Source organism: Brachypodium distachyon, chromosome 5 (genome assembly GCF_000005505.3).
Source record: "Brachypodium distachyon strain Bd21 chromosome 5, Brachypodium_distachyon_v3.0, whole genome shotgun sequence".
Taxonomy (NCBI): Eukaryota; Viridiplantae; Streptophyta; class Magnoliopsida; order Poales; family Poaceae; genus Brachypodium; species Brachypodium distachyon.
The window spans coordinates 9,059,841-9,081,539 of record NC_016135.3 but is presented as its reverse complement, the minus strand read 5'-3'; the positions used below and the strand labels follow the sequence as shown (position 1 = coordinate 9,081,539).

Below are 21,699 nucleotides of genomic sequence, written 5' to 3'. Positions count from 1 at the left end.
TTCCAGCCTTCTTTCTCCAAGGATTCAAGAATTTCAAGTTCCTTTTTCATATCTTGTTTCTGCTCTTTATTGTGGCCAAAAAGACTAGCCCGCCAACCTCTAAAGTGCTTCTTACACCTTTTCAGCTTGATCTGGATTATATCTAGAATGGATTTTGCTCTAATAGGTTGCTGCCAAATCTGTCTAACTTTTGGGAGGAAATCCTCATGTTGCAACCCAGATAGATAAAATCTAAACCTGCTTTTGCTTTATTGGTAGCAGTACCAGATGTCATTAGCAAAGCATTATGATCAGAGAGTGACTTAGGGAGCTTCCTAACAGTAACTAGAGGAAATAAATCTTCCCATTCAGGAGACATTAGGATTCTGTCAAGTTTAACCAAGGTGGGATTGTCCTGACAATTACACCAGGTGTATCTGCCACCTGTCATGACAATCTCTCTGAGATTGTACACATTGATTATTGAGTTGAAGGAGTCAGTGAAGATGGAATGCACATAATTTTGGTTTTTTTCACCAGGGTGTCTTATCAGGTTAAAATCTCCCACAACAATAAAAGGGACATCTTGGGTAGTTAAGAAATCTAAGGCCCAACTAAGTAAAAGTCTCTCTAACGTTCTAAGAGCACCTCTAGCGGATACATCAAAACAGAGATCCGAATAGCATGAGTTCTGTTGAACCGAACCCAGATATTCAGTTCAGCATAGGTTCGCGCAGAACAGATACCGAGCTTAGAACATAAAAATTTGAAAATGAGCTTTGCGCGAACTGTCATCATCAACTATCATTCATCAACTACCTAGAAGTAGAGTTCATTATTTACAGAAAATACTAATACATAATAGTTAGCAAAGGAGCAATTAACAGAAACAAAATGTGCTCTTTGTCGCCACTGGCTCATTTTTCTACTTTGACTGCTCCTTCTTCAGTCCTGGCGGCAACATCTTCTCCTCGCCCCGCGTCCTTCTCCTTGCTGCCTACTCATCATCCGAAAGGATTTTTCGGATGATGAGCTCCCTCCCCGGTGGAATCACTTTCTCGGGTTCTGCAATGGCAAGTTGGATGTCCTGGTCCTCGACATCCTCCTGTTGGCGGCAGGCACCCTCCACGTCGGCAGTGATGATGCTACCCGCGAGTGCCACAAGGTACTACGGTTCCTCAAGATCCTCCTCCTCTGGCAAAAACGTGCGGCAACGCATGGCCGTGCGAGAGGACTCGGGCTCCTCTAGCCACAGCGTGCGAGCGCCGCTAGAACTGCCCGCCACCACCCGCACTTCTGCTGCCAGGTAGGCCTCGTAGCGGCGCTCGGCGTCGCGGCTGAGGTGGCGGTGTTTCTCCCATTTGCGGGCACCGTGATGCCATGCCCCGATAGAATTCCACCGTGCCGCCTCGTCCTCATTCGCTCCGCCGTGGCTACCGCTAGGGTTTCCCTGTCCGTGCGGGGTAAGGGTACGGCGGAGCAGTCAGAGTGCTCGAGTGCACCACCAGTGGAGTTGGATGAGGACGGTGGCGGGAATTTCTTGTCGGAGTTGGAGGAGAGGGCAGGAGCGCTTGGGGTTTGGGAGGCGGATGGCTCTAGATTTTGTACCATAGCGGCCCCTCTGAGCCCTAGATATACGATGCTCGGAGGTGTCGTTTCGGTTTCCTGAATACCTTGTTCCGGGCTGGCCTAGTTTGGGGTTTCCGCCCAAGCTCATTTTTGGCCCAAAGACCGAATAATCGGATGCGGTGACCCATATGGTGTATCTGCTAGTTTACATGCATTTTGTCCAGCATAAAAAGGGATCGCCCGCCCCAGCTATCGGTGGTTACTACTCAGTGCTGAGTGAGTTCCCGTTCCTCTTGAGTACTAAACTGATGATTGTGCGGTGCTTAAGGGGTTCAAGAAAGGTCACTGAGACTGAGTAGTACAATCATGTATCGGGAGGTCCACCAGTGGCGACCGCCACTAAAGCTGCCCACGAAAACCCTAAAAACCACCAGTGGCGGTCGAAAAAAAGAACCGCCACTGACGGGCGATAGCTGGTGGTTATCACCGCCACTGGTGCCACACCAGTGGCGGTGAGTATATTCGGGACAAGAATCACCGGGCACCAGTGGCGGTGATTACTCGTGGATGCCCTGAGAGGCATCCAGTGGCGGTGGATTTTTTAGAAAAATAGGGGTTTCCCCTCGGTCCCATTTCATTCATGAGACCAAGCATCAGGCATATGTTCAGGTTGATATGCTCAAGCAGTTGACAGTTTTGGCTGCAAAGTCCGCACGGCAAACAGAGAGAGAAGCTACAATAAGTGACACAAGCCAGAACTACAACTTCCTCATGCCGAAGTTTCCTCCATATCTGGGAACCAGGTGGTTTCAGCAAGTTGGGCATGAAGATCTTCCATGGTCCAGGTCCAGATAGCGGCGTCAGTGCCAGGTGATCCGCAGGAGCTCCCCTCTCCCGTGCTCCATGTCGCGGATGAACTGCTCCACCTTCACCAAGAAGTTTCCCCGGCACAGCACCCTCCAGCGACGACAGTGAGCAGACGCCATGTCCAAAATCACCTGAGCACTTCTCCAAGACTTTCCCTGAAAACAAATAGCATTCCGGTGAGTCCAGAGCGACCACAATACAGCTGAAGACAAAACATTATGCCCAGCATGCTTCTTTTTACTAATCCACCATTGACCCACCGAAAGAAAGTCAGAACCAATTGTAATAGCCAGAATAGAAGAAATTAACTTCCAGGTAACTTTGGCCACACAACAATCAAAAAATAGATGTGCAATCGACTCAGGATCCCCACAGAAAACACAAGAAGGATCATCTACCTGTCGTCTCTTAGCAAGGTTGACCCTAGTAAGCAATTTATTATTAGACAAGAGCCACAAAAACACATGTATCTTGAGGGGAACCACAATGTTCCAAATAGCTAGGGAATGAGCAGGCTAGATACCACCATTATTAATGATAGCATAAAAATATTTAACCGAGTACACTCCTGAAGGATTATACAACAAGTGGCGGTGGGTTTTTTGGTCCGTTTTAACCGCCACTGGAGGGGAATTACGGAAGGGGTTTTCTGTAGTATTGTAGGGATGCTCTAAGAGCATCTTTAACAGCATATCCATATTTTGGAAACCCAAAACCAATTTGGATAGGTAAAAGAGAAAATATGGGTAATTAAAATGGCTCCGGCTTTTACAGCACACCTAAAACTGAATACCCATATGCTAAGGCATCTTTTTCTCTCATCTATTTCGTCGAACACCTTACTTGCATCGCATCTCACTGCCGACCGAAGTATAAACCCAAACAACCAATTATAGATAATTGTCATTCATACATACATACAAACATATATTTGCATGCTCCAATTCAAGCCGATCCCTTGCACAAACCTACACATGCGATGTCAAAAACAAAGAAAAATTGAAGATGCATTTCTCTCAGCACCTGCGCTTGCCGCCTAGCTAGCTGCTCTGCTCGCTGCCACTCGGCCGCGGTGCTCCCCCGCTTTGCACCGCGCATCGCCGCTTGGCCCCGCCGCTTCGTCTGCCGCCCCTGCTCAACCGCGCTGCTCCTTGCCCCGCTCCGCCGTGCGGCTCCATGAACCGCTGCCGCTTGCTAGTGCGCGGCGTGGTCGAGTTCGGGAGAGTGGGGAAGGCATTGGCCGCCAGAATTTTGCGCCCGTGGGCCAGGAGCGCGGGTCATGCAGAGCCCGGGCTGCGGGAGCTCGTCGGCGCGGCACAGGGGCTGCGGAACGCGAAGCGGCAGAGCCGGGGTCGGAAGGCGCAGAGGAGGGAGCAGCGGCGGTCGGCAATGCCGCGAGCCAGGGCGGCGGCTTCTTGGGGGGCCGCGTCGCTGCTGCCGCCGCGGGGTCTCTTGGCGGCCTATTCCACGTGGAAGCGGAGAGGTCTGCAGAGGGGCGGAGCGCCGGCGGCCAACGGCGGTAGCCCGAGCCGCTGCTACGCCAGGGGCTTTGACGCGGGGCCGGCGCTTGGGATGGTCGACGGCGAGGGCGGCATGAGTTTGGGGAGAGAAGTAGGAGGTTGGGGGATCGTCGGCACTTTAATTCCGGCGAGGGAGGGAGGGAGCGGGGCGCCGGAACGTAGAGGGTCCGGCGCTGGAACTGTGCGGAAATGTCCCGTTCCGGGCAGCTACGTGCGCCCGTGAAATATAGGTCGTTTGGGTATGGCAAATGATTTCTCAATAGACCGACAGATCCGCGCGTTGCGTCGGCCGCTTGCCGAGCCGTTCCATACGAACTGATCTACGTCTGTACTTCCTGAGTGTCTCTCTCTCATCCGCAGCGCACACGACTTCTTTCTTTTTTTCTCCATAAAGAGTAATATTATTAATATTAAGAAGATATTAAGTACACCCATCTTTTGCACCTACACAATGGCAACAAACGAGACATCGAGGATGCACACAGCCAAAGAAAAAAAAAAAGACGAAAGGCCGAAGCGAACGACGACACGCAACAGATTCAATCACCACCGATGCATCTCTTGGACTAAGAGCATCTCCAGCTTTAGGGATAGGAGAGAGAACAAATTCTCAGAAAAAAGTGTCCCTCTCTAGCAGGTTCCCTAAACTGATTACCTAAATTTCCTGCTTTTCTCAAAAAACACCTTCTAACATGACATAATGTTCATATAGATAAATGCAAACATAAATAGATCATCATTTAACCAAAATGCATCATCCGACAAACATGGTTCGACACAAAACACGGTTCAAACACATAGTTCCTTGAAACATAAAGATAATTCAAATATGAAGATCAAACTCAGCCACTTGTGCCACCTCCCATGCCGCCTCCATCCGCCATGCCGCCTCCATCCCCCATGCTGCCTCCATCTCCCATGGCTCTACCATCTCCCATGCTGCCACCACCTCCCATGAAAAAGCCAGGCATGAAGCCACCCATTTGCTGCGTGTATCTTGTATGGCCGACCACCTATTTGTCAATGACTTTTGAGTTCGGTCACCCGGCGTCTTCTTGATCTGATGGTAGTGTTCATTGATACGTTGCCAATAGATAGATCCACTTTGCTCAACTCCATGATTCACATCAAGTGTGAAAGCCTCCCATGCCAACACCAAAGTTTCATCCTCTTGAATGGTATAGTTCGTTTGCCGCCCTTTCGAAGGAAATGGATCAATAAAACCTCGTCGTCCATTACCTCCACATCATCATCTACCATCATGCTCATGAAAGATCCATCACCAACCACACTGCAAAGCATACATTCTATTCATCACATTTGCTGCACTATAATGCAATAGGAAAAAATCTCATTTGCTGCACTAAAATACTCATCACCCATCAGCAAGCACATTCATATAGTCAATTAACATGTGCACAACAGAGACAATCACAGCAGAGGGAAAAATCTCACATGTGCACAGCAGAGGGAAAAATATGTACCTTGTAGCCATGTCATCGAACACTTGGTGCTCGGCAGAAGGGGGAGGTGGAGATGCAGCCGGCAGGACAGTGGCCGGCCTGCCCTTGCACTTGGCGGTGGTCTTCCTTGGCGGGCCGCCACTCGTCTGCAGCAAGGAGGACGGCGGCGGCGGCGCCATAGGCGTAGCCGGGTCCTCCTCGTGCGCGATGGCAGGGGCGTAGGAGGGAGGCGCAGGGGCGTAGGAGGGAGGCGCAGGGGCATGGGACGGCAGCGCCGGGCCATGGGACGACAGCGTTGTCTGGGAGAAGGGCACGAGGCAGCGGGAGGCGGAGGCGGGCCGTTTCCGCGTGGATCCGGAGGCGCGGCCATGGCCGCCGCCGGCGGAGAGCAGTGGCGGCGATCAAATCGAAGGAGTCGGGGCAGCCGGGCAGGCGCGGAAGGGAAAGGAAACGGGCTGTTTTTCTTCGCGCGCTCGCTTTTCGCGTTTTAGGGAATAGAGTGTCGATTCCATACATCTAGGGAAGAGGAGAGAGAAAATAGTGAAGTTCCCTAAAATTTTAGGTATAGGGTACCATTTAGGGAACCTGCTGGAGCTGTTTTTTGCAAGTTTTAGGGAATGGGGGCAGATATTTTAGGGAATGGGGCTTTTTAGGGAACCTGTTGGAGATGCTCTAAGAGAGGTTCAATATATCCACGCCACCTGGCATTGACGGTGTCGAACACGAACCAAGCACCCAAATTCTATCAAGCACTTCTTTCCGGGAACCAGTCGGCAATGATCCATGCACGAGATCCGCGGGACACATGATAGTGATTGGATAGTTGAAGTTTGAAGGTCCGTCCACCAAGCCAAATAAACGCCAAGTTGACGAAGCCATTTGAACATCTTTGAACAGACCAGAAGAAGAAAGCCACTGTTGCAAAACGCCAATGCGCCAAGAGGAACACATACAAGCCATGAACAAAGGATCAGGAATATCCAATCCTATCCATAGCGCACGTGTCGGGAGGTTGATGATGTGGACATCTTTGCACAACGAACCATGCAAGTGGCAATTACTAGGCCGTCCCAGAGGCGCCGACATGGCGACATTGTCGGATCAGGCCATCCGCTGTAGCCACACACCAGATCTCGCAAGCCCTCGGCAGATTTGGGGCTCCCAAGGCACCACGAGCGGGTGCGTCCAGCCGCCCCAGGCGGTGGCCGGTGGCCACCTTCTTCGCAGCAATGGGATAACGGACAGGGGCGCGTGTGCGTGGGGGGCGAACGGCCCGAACCGACGATTTCTGGTTACGAGCATTATGCTTGCCGGCCTCCTCCGGGCAAGCTGAAGGTTCACCTGACGTTGCTGCCGCTGTAGGAGCCTGCCCGTGGCGGAAGAATTCTGCGCCGCTGCCTATGACCAAGCACGCGGACCTGGAAAGCAGCATTCCTCCGCCAGATCCACGCAGAAAACCGCCACAGCCGCCCTTGGCACCATCACCTGGAGCCGCTGCACAACCGCCGTTCACCATCCTAAGAGGGAGACCGGCACCGCCATAACGATCAGGGAGCGCCGTCCAACAGCCACAAACGAACGATCACAACCGTAGCCTCCCAGTTGCACCGGTCGGGCATCGGTGCCTCCAGCCAACACCCAGTAACCTTTGGTTGCTTGGTCCGCAGCCAAGGCGGGCGGCAGTGGCGGCGAGGGAGCCGCCACCGCAGACGATTTCTTCCTCTTGACTGTTTCACTTTGATGTCCGTCTCAATTTCCCTCCGCCCCTCTTTCTCCACAAAATTACTCCCCCTCGGTCGCCCATCCTTGCAAGCGACCAACGCCTTATCTTCTCCTTGCCCACAGAGCTACGGGCAATGCTGCAAACGGGGATCAATGATGCTGGAAGCCACAGGCAACGCTGCTACAAGGTGGATTTTTCGTGCTTCACGCGGCCGCTCACGTCTCCAGTCGACGGTGCTTTAAGCTGGCAACACCAATACTGCAAATGGTGATGACAGCGGCTCCAACTGCTGGCATCGCTGCTGCAAGGTTGCTCTGCTATGTGCTTCAAGGCGTCGGTGAAAGATCGGTATGGTCGGCTAGAGGGGGGGTGAATAGGCGACTAACAATTTTACTTTTTCTTTTTCTTTTCTAGAAAGATACAAACACTTAATCCTAGGGTTTACTGGATTCTCTAAAGGTAATGCAACCCTAGTATGAAGTGCAATAGCCGAAGCAACAAGATAACGATAAGCATACAAGAATGTAAAGGGTAAGAACTGATACCACACGAGAAACGAAGATTCGACCGGAGTTCGAATTTTTGGGATAGGTGTATGTCTCCGTTTGTAGGAGTGCTCTACCACAAAGGTAGAGACGCCACAAAGGCTCACTCTATTCTCCTCTCACAACACCACAAAGCCGAGGTTAGCTCCACTAACGGCTTCGTTGAAGGCGAAGACCGAACCCTTACAAACTTGACCAAGGCTTGCTCCACAACTTAATTGGAGACTCACAATCCAATCCTCAAGCTCCTCAACACCAAGGGAGAGCTCAAGGCAACCGCTTCCGTCTAGGGTTCCCAACGACCCAAGAGAAAAAAAATTCACAAAGCAAACAAGGGGAATCAACTTTTTGACTTGGTGAAACCCTAGATCTCTATCTTCTCCTCCAAATCTCAAAGTATTGGCTTGGGGGATCAACTATGGAGGGAGATCGAGGGAAATAAAGTTTTTGTGTTCTTGAGGAGAGAGAGGGGCTGTTCTTGGCTAAAGCTCTGGCAAAGACCCATTGGGGACGAAGGGGTATTTATATGGGGTCCTCAAAATCCAGGCGTTATGCACTGAACAGAGACAGGCCGGAACTTCCGGTCAGGCGCTCGAAGGCCGGAACTTCCGCCACCTGGACTGCAGGCAGAACACAACTTTGCTGATTTTGAATCTTCTCTCTCACTTTTTGGGGTAGACTTTTTAGTGGGTGCAATATGTGTAGTTGTGTATGTGAGCTTGATTCACCCATTACCTTCCCTTGTGGATTCCCTATTAATAGTACGGATGTCCTATGACTGAAATCAAAATGAAAAAGCCGCTAATACTGCTATGCTTCATAGCATCTTGAGGGTCCACATCATCGTCTTGTGCCAGTTTCTTTATGAAATCTGAAATACTTGACACACGATTAGATACACAACATGTTGTCATCACCACCAAAACCACTTAGGAGAGAAATGCCTTTCAGTCGCCAAGCCGCCGAAGCCAATGCTGCAACCGGCGATGCGTGATGCTAGAAGCCACAGACGCTGTTGCTGCAAGGTGGCACGCCGCTGAGTTGCAAGCCGTCGGCCGGCTCCCCGCTTGTATTGTTGTGAATCCAACCCGGGTGTTGTGAGCTCGAGGCGGTAGTGCCGCGAGCAGTGGCCAGAGGCGCTAGGAGTCCAGGCTTGCAAGCGGTGGCGGCCGGTGCTGCGAACGCTGCCGTCGGTGCTGGAAGCAGAGGCGGCCACAGCTGCAACGGCGGTGTTGCGGCCACCGGCCGGCGCTACTTTTTTGGGTTATCTTCTTTGGGTATGGTGCTGGAGCTGTTTTTTTGGACAAAATACCCATATCGACACTTTTTGTGTTTTCTCTTCGAATATGGGTATGCTGTTGGAGATGCTCTATGCCTAAAAATAACGGGCAATGGCTACTTTGTACACATAAAACTGCAATTATCTGATTATCAAAAGGCCCAGGACGAATAAGTTGTCCTATTTCAATTGATTAATAATGACCGTCTGTCCCCCATCAAAAACACTAACCGTATGTTTCGTAAAAAAAAGTCCGATTCTAAAAAAACGGTACTCCTCTTAATAAGTGTCAAATTTTGTACTCCCTCCGATCCTAAATTGTTGTCGAAATATTACATGTATCTAGACGCTTTTTAAGAATAGATACATTCATATTTGGGCAAATTTGAGGCAAGAATTTAGAATCAGAGGGAGTACTAAATTGATACACTTATTATTTGTTAGTGTAATTTCGGGCCCTGCTCCACACAATTGTGTCATGTTCAGGCGTTTATGCGCATCCGTCATAGCCCATAGCAGAAAGCCCTTTCCATCGCAAAAGACCGGTCTAATGTTTACACACTCATGTCGTGTTCAGACGTTTATGCACATCCGACACAGTTCATAAGAAGATAACCCTCTTCATACAAAAGACCGGTCCAATGGGAGGATTGCTACTCTCCCTATAAGCTGCTTCTAACCCCCTTCCACGGGCAACGCCTAGTACTGAAAGAATGCGAGTGTGGCCGGGAGAACGATGTACTAGCGTCGACCGCTGTGTGCATGCCTCTATGTGCTAACAATTCATATTGCATTGAGATTAAATGGGTGTGAGCAATATTTTTTAGGAAAAGCACAGAATATTAAAAGAGTTAAAACTGTACAAGGGTAAGCTTAAAAAAGAAAAATATTTATCTAAAGTTAGAGATCCATGGCTCAAATTGAGCATATTTATTTCTCTTAGATCTATGAAATACTTTCTCCGATCCTAAATTGTTGTCGAAATATTACATGTATCTATACGCCTTTTAGGAATAGATACATCCATATTCGGACAAATTTGAGTCAAGAATTTAGAATCAGAGGGTGTACAGATTTAGTTTCTCCTTGAAGAGTCTTCTCTAGGCTGCAACTGATTGAAAATGAAGTAATTTCTTGTTTTCCATATGCTCCAAGTGCTTCTTTTAGGTGCATCACATTTGCATGCGCATTCAGTTTAGGGATAAAAGTTGTGTGTGTGTGTGTGGGGGGGGGGGGGGGAGGGCGGTGCGAAAACCAACAGAAAAACGGATTATTTTGTCGAAAAGAAATGATTGTTGAATAATTAGGTAATTTTGATGAATATTTAATCAAAAAAACAATGTGTAAAACATGTAGCATATTATATCATGCAAACTAGACAAATTAAATAGCAACACACAACAATAAAACTCATCTAATTTCACGACATGAATAATAGAACTACTAATCAAAATCAACAAGAAAGAGCAGATTACGTACGGTGTTGTACTCTTTTCTTGTGTTTGTTTGTTGAGGTCGGTGACGAGTCCGGCGGCGATGTCCTTGTTGCCTCCTTTCTTCTTCTTCTTGAAAGTGGTAGTGTTCTTTGGACCAGCATTGTTGAATGCCTTTCCCTTTCCCTTGTTGTTACTATTGTTGTGGTTGTTCCTCTGAACCATGTTGGCAGTGGACGTACCCTCTTGTGTGTTGCCTTTGGGACCAGTAGCTTTTGCTCTCGCCTTTTCCTCAACATCAAGAGTCCAAATCAGGTTCTCCACAGAGATTTCTTGTCTCTTGTGTTTTAGTGAAGTAGCAAAGTTCCTCCACGAGGGAGGAAGCTTGGCGATGATGCCCCCGGCGACAAACTTGTCGGGTAGTGGACACTTGAATTGCTCAAATTCCTTTGCCATAGTCAATAACTCATGAGCTTGTTCCACTACAGATCGGTTTGCAACCATCTTATAGTCCAAAAACTGCTCCATGACGTACAGCTCACTGCCAACGTCAGATGCGCCAAACTTAGCATCGAGCGCATCCCACAACTCTTTGGGATCCTGATAGTGCAGATAAGCATCAACGAGCTTATCTCCCAACACACTACAAATCACACCGACGACTACAACACAAGTGTAACATCCCAAAATTTCAAACTTTTACATGTGCATTGCATCCATGAGCATCATGCCACAATTGCATATTTGAATCTCAAAAGGGCTTTAAAAGACTTTGTTTACACCCATTTAAGCTTTGGATTTTCAAACCAATAGGGTTTATGTATAAAAGGGGTTTAATGCATATAGAAGCTATCCCATAATTTTTGGATAATTATTTGGAGTTGGAAAAGTATTTTATTTAAATAGATATATAGCCCTAGAGGCATTTCTAGAGAAAATGTATTTTTATATAATTTATTCTGAGGGGAAACTACCCCCAAAAGTTGTATCTTGATAGAACATGATTTTACAAATTTTCTGGAATTTATTTGGACCAATTTGGAGTTCAAACTCAAAAGATATCAAAGAAATGAGAAAAACAGAAAAAGAAAGGCCTAAAAGAAAAAAAAGGGGGTAAACCGGACCGGCCCGGCCACTTTGGGCCGAACCGGCCCCGTCCGACCGCGCCCGACCGGCCCAGCCCGCCCGGCCGCCCGCGCGTGTGCGGAGACGCTGACAGGTGGGGCTCCCCGGCCGCGTCGCTTTAAAGCCCGAGCACCCCGCTTCTTTTCCCCCCCCGTTTGCCCTCGCTCGCACGACCCCAGGCCGCCGGAATCGCTCGCCGGAGACGCTCCAAGCCCGCCGCCGTTTCGCGCCGTGCCGACGAGCTCGGTGAGCCCTCCTCCTTGCCACCTGCCTCTTCTTCTTCCTCACTCTCGTGCGCGCCTTTTGACGCAACTCGTTTGGTTTTTGGGGCACGGTAGCGCCGCCCGCACCGCCGCCCGAAGCTTCGCCGGAGCCGCGACCGCGCCGCCACGTCTTCTTCGACCTAGGCGCCGACCCGCGCCGCCCGAGCCCCCGCCGACCGCGCCCCCGTCTCCGCCGTGCCGCGCCGCGCTGTCCCCGGCCACCCCCGCGACGTCAGCTTCGCCCGAGGACCCCGCGCCGCCGTGCCCTCCGTCTCCGGTGACCGCCGCGCCGCCCGGTAAAACCCTAGAACTCCCCTCGTCCGTCCGATCCGGATCCGAGGGATAAGATTAGATTCCGTTTTAATTTTTAACCGAACCGGTACGCACCAATTAGATGCTGACACGTGGCACCCGGTTTTATAAAATAAAAATGTAATTTTAATCCCCCGGAATTAATAAAAGGCACTTTTGCAGATAGGCCCCTGTAACTTCAAATGATCATAACTTTAAATCTGTTTGGCCAGATTTAGTGATCCACACCTTTTTGGAATCCTTAGGAAATTTAGAATCTTTTGGCACTGTCCAATTTCAAATTTGAATATTTGAATCACATTCAAATTACAGATTAGGGTTTTCTGTCTTTTAAATCATAACTAATTATCTAGAAGTCCTTTTTGAATGGAACCAGTGCCAAAAAGTTTGTTTTATTGTCCTCTGTCCAATGGGACAGAGAAATAAATATTTTGAATTAATCTATTTGGCTGATGCCACTAAAACCTCATTTTAGGGTTTAAACCCTAGCCATTGCAATTTATTTAAAAACCCTAATTGCATGTGCTTAATTATCAATTACTTGGACCAGTAGATCACCCAAATAAAACCAACCCACTCATGTCAGATGTTTTGCATCGCATCATGGCATACATATTCTTTTGTCATGTTTGTATTGTGTGTTTATGTGTGTGTATATGTTTGTTGATTGTATAGTATTCTCGGAGAGTGAACCTTGCGATTGTGACGAGTGTTTGAACTCCAACTACTATGAAGGCAAGTTCACTTTGATCATTTACCCATTATTTTATTATGCACTAGATTTTATTAGTTGCATGGTTAGGATTATTATTGTATCTATGCTAGCTATGATCTGTCCTAGTAGTATAGGATACCTTTGTCATGACCTTCACCACCAATTGCCATAGTAGTAGTAGAATGCTATGCTATGATAATATACGAGGGTGGTATTATTACAATGTGATACTATTGAATTACAAACATAGTTTTCCTAGTGTGTGGCAAAACAAGTAATTCAATGAGCCGTCCTAGGTGGGCTGCTTTGAGTATTCGGATGTCGTGACGTTAGGTCCATTTCTATGGGTCCCTCTGAGTCGAGTTCCTGTGGATTCAGGAATGGATCGTCCATGGACGTCTCTTCCGTGGATTCAGAGAGCGCCTTCGTGACAATGTGGGAAATATTTTCAACACATATACATACCATATTTTATCTTTTATTGGTGTTCTTTTATTGGTGTTTCTCCAACTTTTTGATGTTTTTCATTTTTTTTCAAAACCTTGAAAATCTGAGAGTTAAGTGAATGTGTATGCCAATCAATGTTCAATGTCTAGTGTTGTTAACGAGAGGTTGCCAATGTTTTCATAAGGGGGAGATTGTGAAATCATGTGTGATGTGTAACATTGGCAAGTGTTTTAGATGAAACATTGATGTTGATACTTTGGATAATATGGATATTTAAGTGATGACATGTATCTTGTTTGGACTTAGTGCTTTGCTAGTGGTGTGCTGATCCATTAGTTTCTTATGTGAAAACATGGCGTGAGTTGTGTGAAACTTACCCTGAGTCAAGTCGTGGACTTGTGCTCGTACTGGTTATTTGTGTGTTCGCTTTCAGGTGTTGCCGGAGCTAGAAGAACGTGGTCGATGACGGGATCGAGAGACGAAGCTTGGGAAGCTGAGGTCGAGGATCAAGGTCATGCGGGACGTTCGTGCGAAGGAACAATGGAAGTGAAGGCTACGATGATCCGGGAGGGCACCGGTTTGTCGTATGTTGTTTATACCGAAGATGTACGGTATTGGAGATATTCGATACGTGATGGTCGAGTTTTGAAGACATCACAAGAAGAGTTGATGGCATGAAGTGACATCGAGGTAAAGATATGTAGGTCCAGCCATGGCTGGATGAGAGCTGTTTAAAGATTAAACAGTAGCGTCATCAAGATGGCGTCGGATGGAAAAGTGATCGACATGAAAGTTGTGCGTGTCGTCGAGAAGAACAACTTTGCTTTTGGAGTCATCTCAATCCGAGGTCGTATGCGGGCCCCACGGACAAAATACTGACCGGGACAGAGGAGTCCGTGTTGGATTCGGATTCGGTTTAAGGTTGCGAATTTTCCCTTATAAATAGAGGGTATCCTAGCTAGGGTTTTAGCAAGGACGTGAGGGAACTCAAAGCTTTGAATCTAGATCAATTCTTGGAGAGTTCTTGAATTCATGGTTGCATCTTTTGTAATCGATCGACATCGTTGCAATAAAGAAATTCGTTGGCGGTGTCATCTCTATTCTTCTCGGATCTTCGTGAAATCTTCGTGCCAGATCTTTCTAATACTTTGGTGCAGGTTCATCACAAGTTCATAATACTTTGCTGCAGGTTCATCACGAGATCAAGAGAAGATTGCGATTAATTCATTTTTCTTGTTATTCCTCGAAATTGGTTTTAGATTAATCCTCGTAACTTTCTGTCAGCTGTTACTATTTTGATCATATCTTTTGATTGGTAAGTCGGATTGAGCTGATTCTTGTTGTGTTGGTTAGATAATTTTAATACCTTTCTTTTGCATACTCATATGTATTTTTTGGTTCATCTAATCAAAAGTTACGGCTGTTTTACTATCACGGACAGAAAGGTGATTTAGGGTTTGAACTTTCGGGAAAAGTTTTAATTTGCTTCCGCGCAATCATTCACCCCCCCCTCTGATTGCCTATCTCGATCTCACATTATGCAAATAGCCCAAAACCCCTACCTTGCCAAATACTGCACATATTTGATAGGATCTGTTATAACCCTTTGGTGAACTTGCCAATACATTCAATGTATTGACCCCCTAGTGGCTGCAACGTTTAAATGTTGCAGGTGAACCAGGTGAAGAGTGAGGTACGAATTGTTAGGGTTGCGAGTTTACATTCCAACATGTTTCGACTGTGGAGTTGTTATGGGACTCCTGTATCTTCTGCCTTCCGCTGCAAGATTTTATTTTCTCTTGAGCTAACTCATGAGGTTATGCAATATGTAAGGTACTATTTAATTCTGAATCAATACGATGTAATATACTTTTGACCTTTGTATTTTGATATTACATCTTGAAACTGTATATGCTAGCAAGTCGATCCAGGGACTAGCACAGTAAGCACAGAAATCGAACCCTTGGTGAAGGGGGATCGCTTTAACAAGCCTCAACATACAAATGCTGAGGAGCAATTGTTTGAGTCTTCCCGTGTTGTACCGCGCACCATGCGCCCATAGCCACGAGCCACATATGACATTTATACTGCCACCTCTTAAAGTGTAGTCCAGTAAACACAGGTGGTTTCAATGCGACAGCAAATTGAGACATCGAAAATCGCCTACACGTATAAGGCTTTTGGATTGTTGAATAATTAGGTAATTTCGATGAATATTTAATCCAGAAAAACAATGTGTAAAACATGTAGCATATTATATCATGCAAACTAGACAAATTAAATAGCAACGCACAGCAATAAAACTCATCTAATTTCACGGCACGAATAATAGAACTACTAATCAATATCAACAAGAAAGAGCAGATTACGTACGGTGCTGTACTGTTTTCTTGTGTTTGTTTGTTGAGGTCGGTGATGAGTCCGGCGGCGTCGATGTTCACGCCGGCAGAAGCAGCAGCCTTGACTACCTCCTGGTAGGCCTGGACAAAAAGATCGAAGTTCGATAATCTTATCAAACGCTCGCTAACTCGGTTCGTTAAGGGCTCGGTTCGTTAACTAAAGAACCAAACAGGACTTCTTTTTCAGATCGTTAACCTTAACGATCTTAACGAGCGAGCTCGGCGAGCGCTCGTTAAGCTCGTTAGCGAGCTCGTCTCGTACATCACTTGTGAAACTTATTTTGCTGTTGGAATTTTGTTGTTATTTCTCTTTTGTTATGTTATTTCCAATCTTTATAGCGTTGTTTAACTTTTGATATATTTTGTTTGCTGCCAAAATTTATCCCAAGCAAACAGTTAATGTCCAAAAATTTAGATCAACATACCATCTATTATCTTAACGAGCTTAACGAGCGCTCGTGAGCTCTTAACGAACCGAGCCGAACAATGGTTTCAGATTGTTAACGATAACGATCTTAACGATCCGAGCTCTTAACGAACCGAGCTTGCTCGTTAGCCAGCCCTACCTCCTGGGCAGCGGCCAACACCTGTGCAGCAGCAGTTGCCTGGGCTTGGAGTTGGGCAGCCTGCTGCTCTGCTTGGAGTTGTGTAGCCTGTTGCTGCTGAGCTAGATCGGCAGCCTGAGCTGCGGGATCTCTGAGGTCGTCGGCCATTGGTGATGTAGATGCCGACGAAACACGGATGTGAAGAAACGAGCAGTCGTGTGAGAACGCTCCCAAAAAACCTTATCGACCGTCTCCCGGGCAGAATCTCGAAGGTCGGGGTTCCGGAGGCCTGCTCTCCCGGCGATCTGCAGTTGGCGGCAAACAGTGAGATTGGATCATGGGCGTGACGGTTAGGGTTGTGGCGTGGTAAGTCCGGAGGCCGTGGTCGTCTTATTATATAGACCCGGCCCGGCCCGGCTGGAAATCGATACACGAAACGCGCGCGCGAGGTGAGCGGAGGAGGAAGAGCGCGCGTAGGAATTTCCCTTGCTCACTTGCTCAAGAGGTGAGAACCAACATACCTTATATATTTGTCCAATTTCCTCCTAAACTAGCAAGATGGGACTATTCCCACTTGCTCATCCCACTCCATGATGGGTTTTTGAGATTTTACAGAAATTAATTTCAGATTGGACCTTAGCCTGACCCAAAATTCCAACAATTATACGAGGCGTTATGTTGAACAGAATGAGCAGCTTGTTGAACGGAAAAGAAAAACGGATTATGTACGAACGCTGCTAAAGTCTGCTCATCACATATTCACATCACATGTCGACCGGAGGATTCGCAGCACGTTGACATTGACTGATTGCCGACGGGGATGCGAGTGTGGCCGGGAGGAAGATATGTACTAGCGTCGACCGCTGCGCCCATGCCTCTATCACTATGTGTCTAATCTTGGTGGTGGCCTGGTGAAGCGTGAGGTGGGGGTGCATTTCTGTCGGGGCTCCGTTCATGGCGACGGCTGATGGAACATCCAAACGAGCTGTTCTCCATGCTGTCTCCGTTTTCATGGTCAAACCTTGGTTTTGATGGTGATGGAAATGCTGAGACTAGTCCAAGGGTATCGGTCTCAAAAACCGGCCGGGCCATGGCAAGAGAATTAGTCAACACGTGTACCAAGTAAAACAAGCACCGTAGACAGTACAAATTTATAGCTAGCTTGCTCTGTTGCCAGTGTAATTAAGATGTGGAAGAGTAGTTCAACGTCCTCCTTAACTGGCAAGCAAGCTTGATCATGTCAAACATACTCAGACATCTGACTCCAAACTGTAAGGAAAATCAACGGTCATGGAATATACCATTGCACTTAACGTATCAAGGAGGAAAGAAAGAAGAGGAGGGGAAGAGGATTAATTATAAGGGGGCCATTTGGATGGATGCGCAGGTTTCTCCGGAAAATGGATAAACCTGTTCCTGGCTATTGATCATGTAATGTACTGACCACAGGCCAGTAGAAGAAACAAACACGCATGTCTCAATCGATGTCAAAAAAGCACGCGTGTGTTAATTAAGCTACGAAATGTTGGGCTACGATTCCTATACGACACCAGTGGATCGCGAGTACTCCTGGCTACCATCCAATTTCTCATCTTGTTTTCAATCGCCTGTCGCCTCCTCTGTTTCACATACACGTTTCTCCTGTCGATTTCTTATGGGTCGCTATCCTGATCACATGAAAGTCGGTTCGACTACTCTGTGTTGGCTTGATCTCCTCAATTGGCAATCTCTGGATCCTTCCCTGCGTACCGTCGCAGTAAAGTAATGTCCTGAATTGATGATTTTTCTAGAGCATACGTAACCGCATACGCGTAACTGAATTTCAGTGTTAAGAAATACAGCTATCGAAACAACGAAAACTCATACAATAGCCATATAAGTTCCCCAAGGTACTTCTTGGTCCACGACTGCTACCGTCACATGCATGCTGGATCTCACCGTTTTCACCGCCAACGATGGACGAAGAAAACAACTCTGAAGGAAACAGTCGATGGCAACTTATTAAGGGAAAATTAGCCACAAGTAATTTTTCGGCCTTTGCTGAAACACATCGTCAGATTACGTCTTCGTTTAGTACCATTAGAATTCAGTGATCATTTGTCACAACACAACGCTTGGCGTAGAACCAAAAGTTTCACTTTTTCCACAATATCTCGGACCTATGATTTTGTGAACTGTTATGGTTCGACTTGATGCTAAATGCTGAACAATTTTATAATCAAATAATGTTCAAATTTGACACTTACGTGCTGCCTTTTAGGGTCAAAATTTCAATGAGAAAAAAAAAAGAATGTTCAAAACTGTCATCCTCCCAAAGCAAAAGGCATCATTCAAAGGAAAAGAAAAGAGTCAAAACTTTCTGTTTTAGGCTAGGCGGTGTATTATGACAAATGACCACAAAATTGCAATGGTACTGAGAAAAACATAATTCGACGGTGTGTTTCTGAAAAGCCCGTAAAATAGCGTTTTTTGTGTTGATATTCTAGTATCTTTTCCGCGTGGTGCTCTCGCAATCTTTTGAAATGAAGGCAAATGCTTTGTCCATGCTGTAAAAAGAATACCACGTAACAGCTTGCAACAACAAAAGCAAGCTGGTCTTCGCAGGCACCTTGTATTATGGTGCGTGTTGCACTGCTCCCCCAAGCTAATGTTATGAATTTTATTTGTACCACTAGTATTCATCACGCTGAGTAGTCTCCGGCTCCGCGTTTGATTTTACACTTTAATTGCGCGGCAGCAACGGGTCAGTTTCCGTCCTGGGATGGATCGACGGATGATGCAAGCAGGTTGTCACGTTTCCAGACCGATCCCACCACCACCGTAGCATGTATAAGTAGTACACTCCTCCCGTTGGGAAAACCAAAGTCCAGAGAAACAACACACGAAGAAACAACAACATCGAACGTCGTTTTCCATCGATACCATCGATGCCTCGCGCCGGCACGCGCACAAGCAGCCTGGCCATGCTGGCTCGGCCCCGGCCCCGCCGCACGCTCCCGGCCACCGTCGTCGACGACACGGTGGCCTCCGCCGCGGCGCTCCTCGACAAGTGGCACCCGGACGACGACTCCATCTACTCGCTCTTCCTCGACTCCACCGCGGAGGAGGCTGACGAGTTCCTGCGCGCCGCCGCGAGCCTCCACCGCTCCATGCTCTTCTACGCGTCGGGCGCCGAGACCACCGGCACCAAATCACTCCACGGCGGGGGGCAGGGGCTCATCCAGGCGCAGGCGCTGCTCGACACGGCCATGCGTCGGCTCCAGCTCGAGCTCCACCTCCTCCTCGACTCCCTCCCTGCCGTCTTAAGCTTCCACCGTCGTGATGTCGAAGACCATGATTATGACGACGACGACGATGATGATTATAACCACGACGACCACGAGGACGGTAATATCAGCGGCAGCGGCATCGGCCTGCGAGAGACTTGTGCTCATCTCCGGGCGGTGGCGGAGGCTATGATGGCGGCCGGGTACGGCAAGGAGTTCGTGTCCACGTTCAAGTCACGGCGCCGGGCGTCCGTGTCCGGCACCCTGCAGAGGCTGCTGGGCTTCTCGCCTTCCCTGCAGCAGGCCCAGATCCCCAAGCTGGCCTGGGACCAGGTGGACGCCAAGATCATCCAGCCCTGGCTCTCCGGCGCGCGCGCCGCGTTCGCGTCCGTCTTCACCGCGGAGCGCGACCTCTGCGACGGCGTCTTCTCGGGCGACAACGGGGCGGCGTTTGGAGACGCGGTGTTCGCGGCCATCGCCGACGACCAGGCCACGAGCGTCCTGGTCGTCGCCGAGGCCGCCGTGGCGCGGGCCCGGCGCGCGCCCGAGCGGCTGTTCCGCGTGCTCGACGTCCACGACGCGCTCGCCGAGACCATCCTCCCGGCCGTCGTGTCGGCTTTCGGGGAGAAGTCGGAGGTCACGTCGCGCGCGGTGTCCCTCGTGATGATCAAGGTCGGGGACGCGGCGAGGGGCATCGTGGCCAGCTTCGAGGCGGCCATCCAGAAGGAGCCGTCCAAGGCCACGGTGGCCGCCGGAGGCGCCGTGCACCCGCTCACGCGCTACGTCATCAACTACCTCGCCTTCCTCGCCGACTACGAGACAGCGCTCACTCGCATATTCTCTTCCAATCAACAAGAGCAGTTCCCATTCGGGTCCGACACGTCGTCATTCTCCGTTGGCGGCGGCGGCGGCTCGACGAGCAGCAGCTCCAGCTCGTCATTGGATCTGCCGTCATCGTCCACGTTGAGCTTGGCGTCGAACCCGATCGGGTGGCTGGTGTTCATCCTGCTGCGGAAGCTGGACGCCAAAGCCGGGAGCTACAAGGAGGCGGCTTTGAGCTACCTGTTCCTGGCGAACAACACGCACTACGTGGCCAAGAAGGCCGGACCCGGCACGAGGCTGGAGGGTGTCCTCGGGGAGGAGTGGGCGGAGGCGCAGAGGGCCAAGGCGCGCGGCTACGTGGACGTTTACGTGCGGGCCGCCTGGGGAAGCAAGGTGATCCGCGGAGGGGAGGAGGCTGTGATGGAGGCTGTGGCGATGCAGGACAGGTGGGTGGCGGCCGACGAGGAGATGGGGAACGCGCTCAGGGCGGCGGTCAGGGCAGCCGTCGTGCCCGCTTACAGGCTGGTCTACCGAAGGCAGGGCGCCGCGGCGAGGCTCACGCCAGGGGACGTCAACGCCATGATCGGCGGGCTCTTCGGCGGCCATGCCCACGCCCATGCGGTGGCCAGTGATGAGAGCGTCGCAGCTGATCGGCGGCGGACTTCGCAGCAGCAAGAGGTTTTGATTCGAAAACAGAAATTGAAAAACAAGCAGCAGGCAGCAGGTGCAGGTCACTACTAATTAAGCCTAATTATTAGGCAACAAAATTAGTTAAGGCAGGCTAAGTTACATGGCTAGGTAGTTTTCATCGGAGAGGGATCCCCTGACTGGGACTTTAGGGTCACTCACAGGTGAGGTCGGGTTCACATGTCAGTGACTGTGACTTTAAGTCAGGGAACAAAATTAGTTAAGGCAGGCTAAAGTACCTATCTTGATGCATTTTGTAAACAAATTTGAGTTGAAAAAGAATTCTCCCGGTAGAACATAAGTCCCAACGAACTGCTGAACATTTCACCATTCGTGCGTGTGCTGCGATCGAGGCTCATTTTGTGGTTGCTCAAGTGTGATGTGCTGACTTTACTAGCCAAACGTCTTCTGCGTTGCTATGGACTTCACTTTCCACGGCAAATGTAATTTTACATTTTGATTGCAACTACTACATTTATTATCTGATCTATTTAGTCTATCTGAATTGGTACTTGTCGCCTGCATGTAAGGTTGGGAATATCCATGAATAAGCCTCGGCTTTTAGACTTTGTAAAGGTGATCCTTTCTTTGTTGCCATGGGTACGTGTATGATTGACTTCTTCGTCGCCTCTAGGGCTTTGGATGTCATAGTCATGTGTTTAACCTTGTTAAGAACGTCTTGTCGTCACAACACGTTGTTTCGTTTTGCTCGTTGAGTCTTGAGACAAGTTGAATGTACA

At 48.7% G+C, this 21,699-nt stretch overlaps 1 protein-coding gene across 1 annotated transcript; it reads left to right on the top strand.

The window, feature by feature from the left end:
* The first annotated feature begins 18,880 nt into the window (after positions 1–18,880).
* Positions 18,881–21,470, top strand: LOC100836111 (exocyst complex component EXO70H1). Its single transcript, XM_003581074.4, has one exon. It carries the CDS (start codon positions 19,112–19,114, stop codon positions 21,011–21,013), a length of 1,902 nt encoding a protein of 633 aa, XP_003581122.1. The 5' UTR covers positions 18,881–19,111; the 3' UTR covers positions 21,014–21,470.
* The last annotated feature ends 229 nt before the right edge of the window (positions 21,471–21,699 follow it).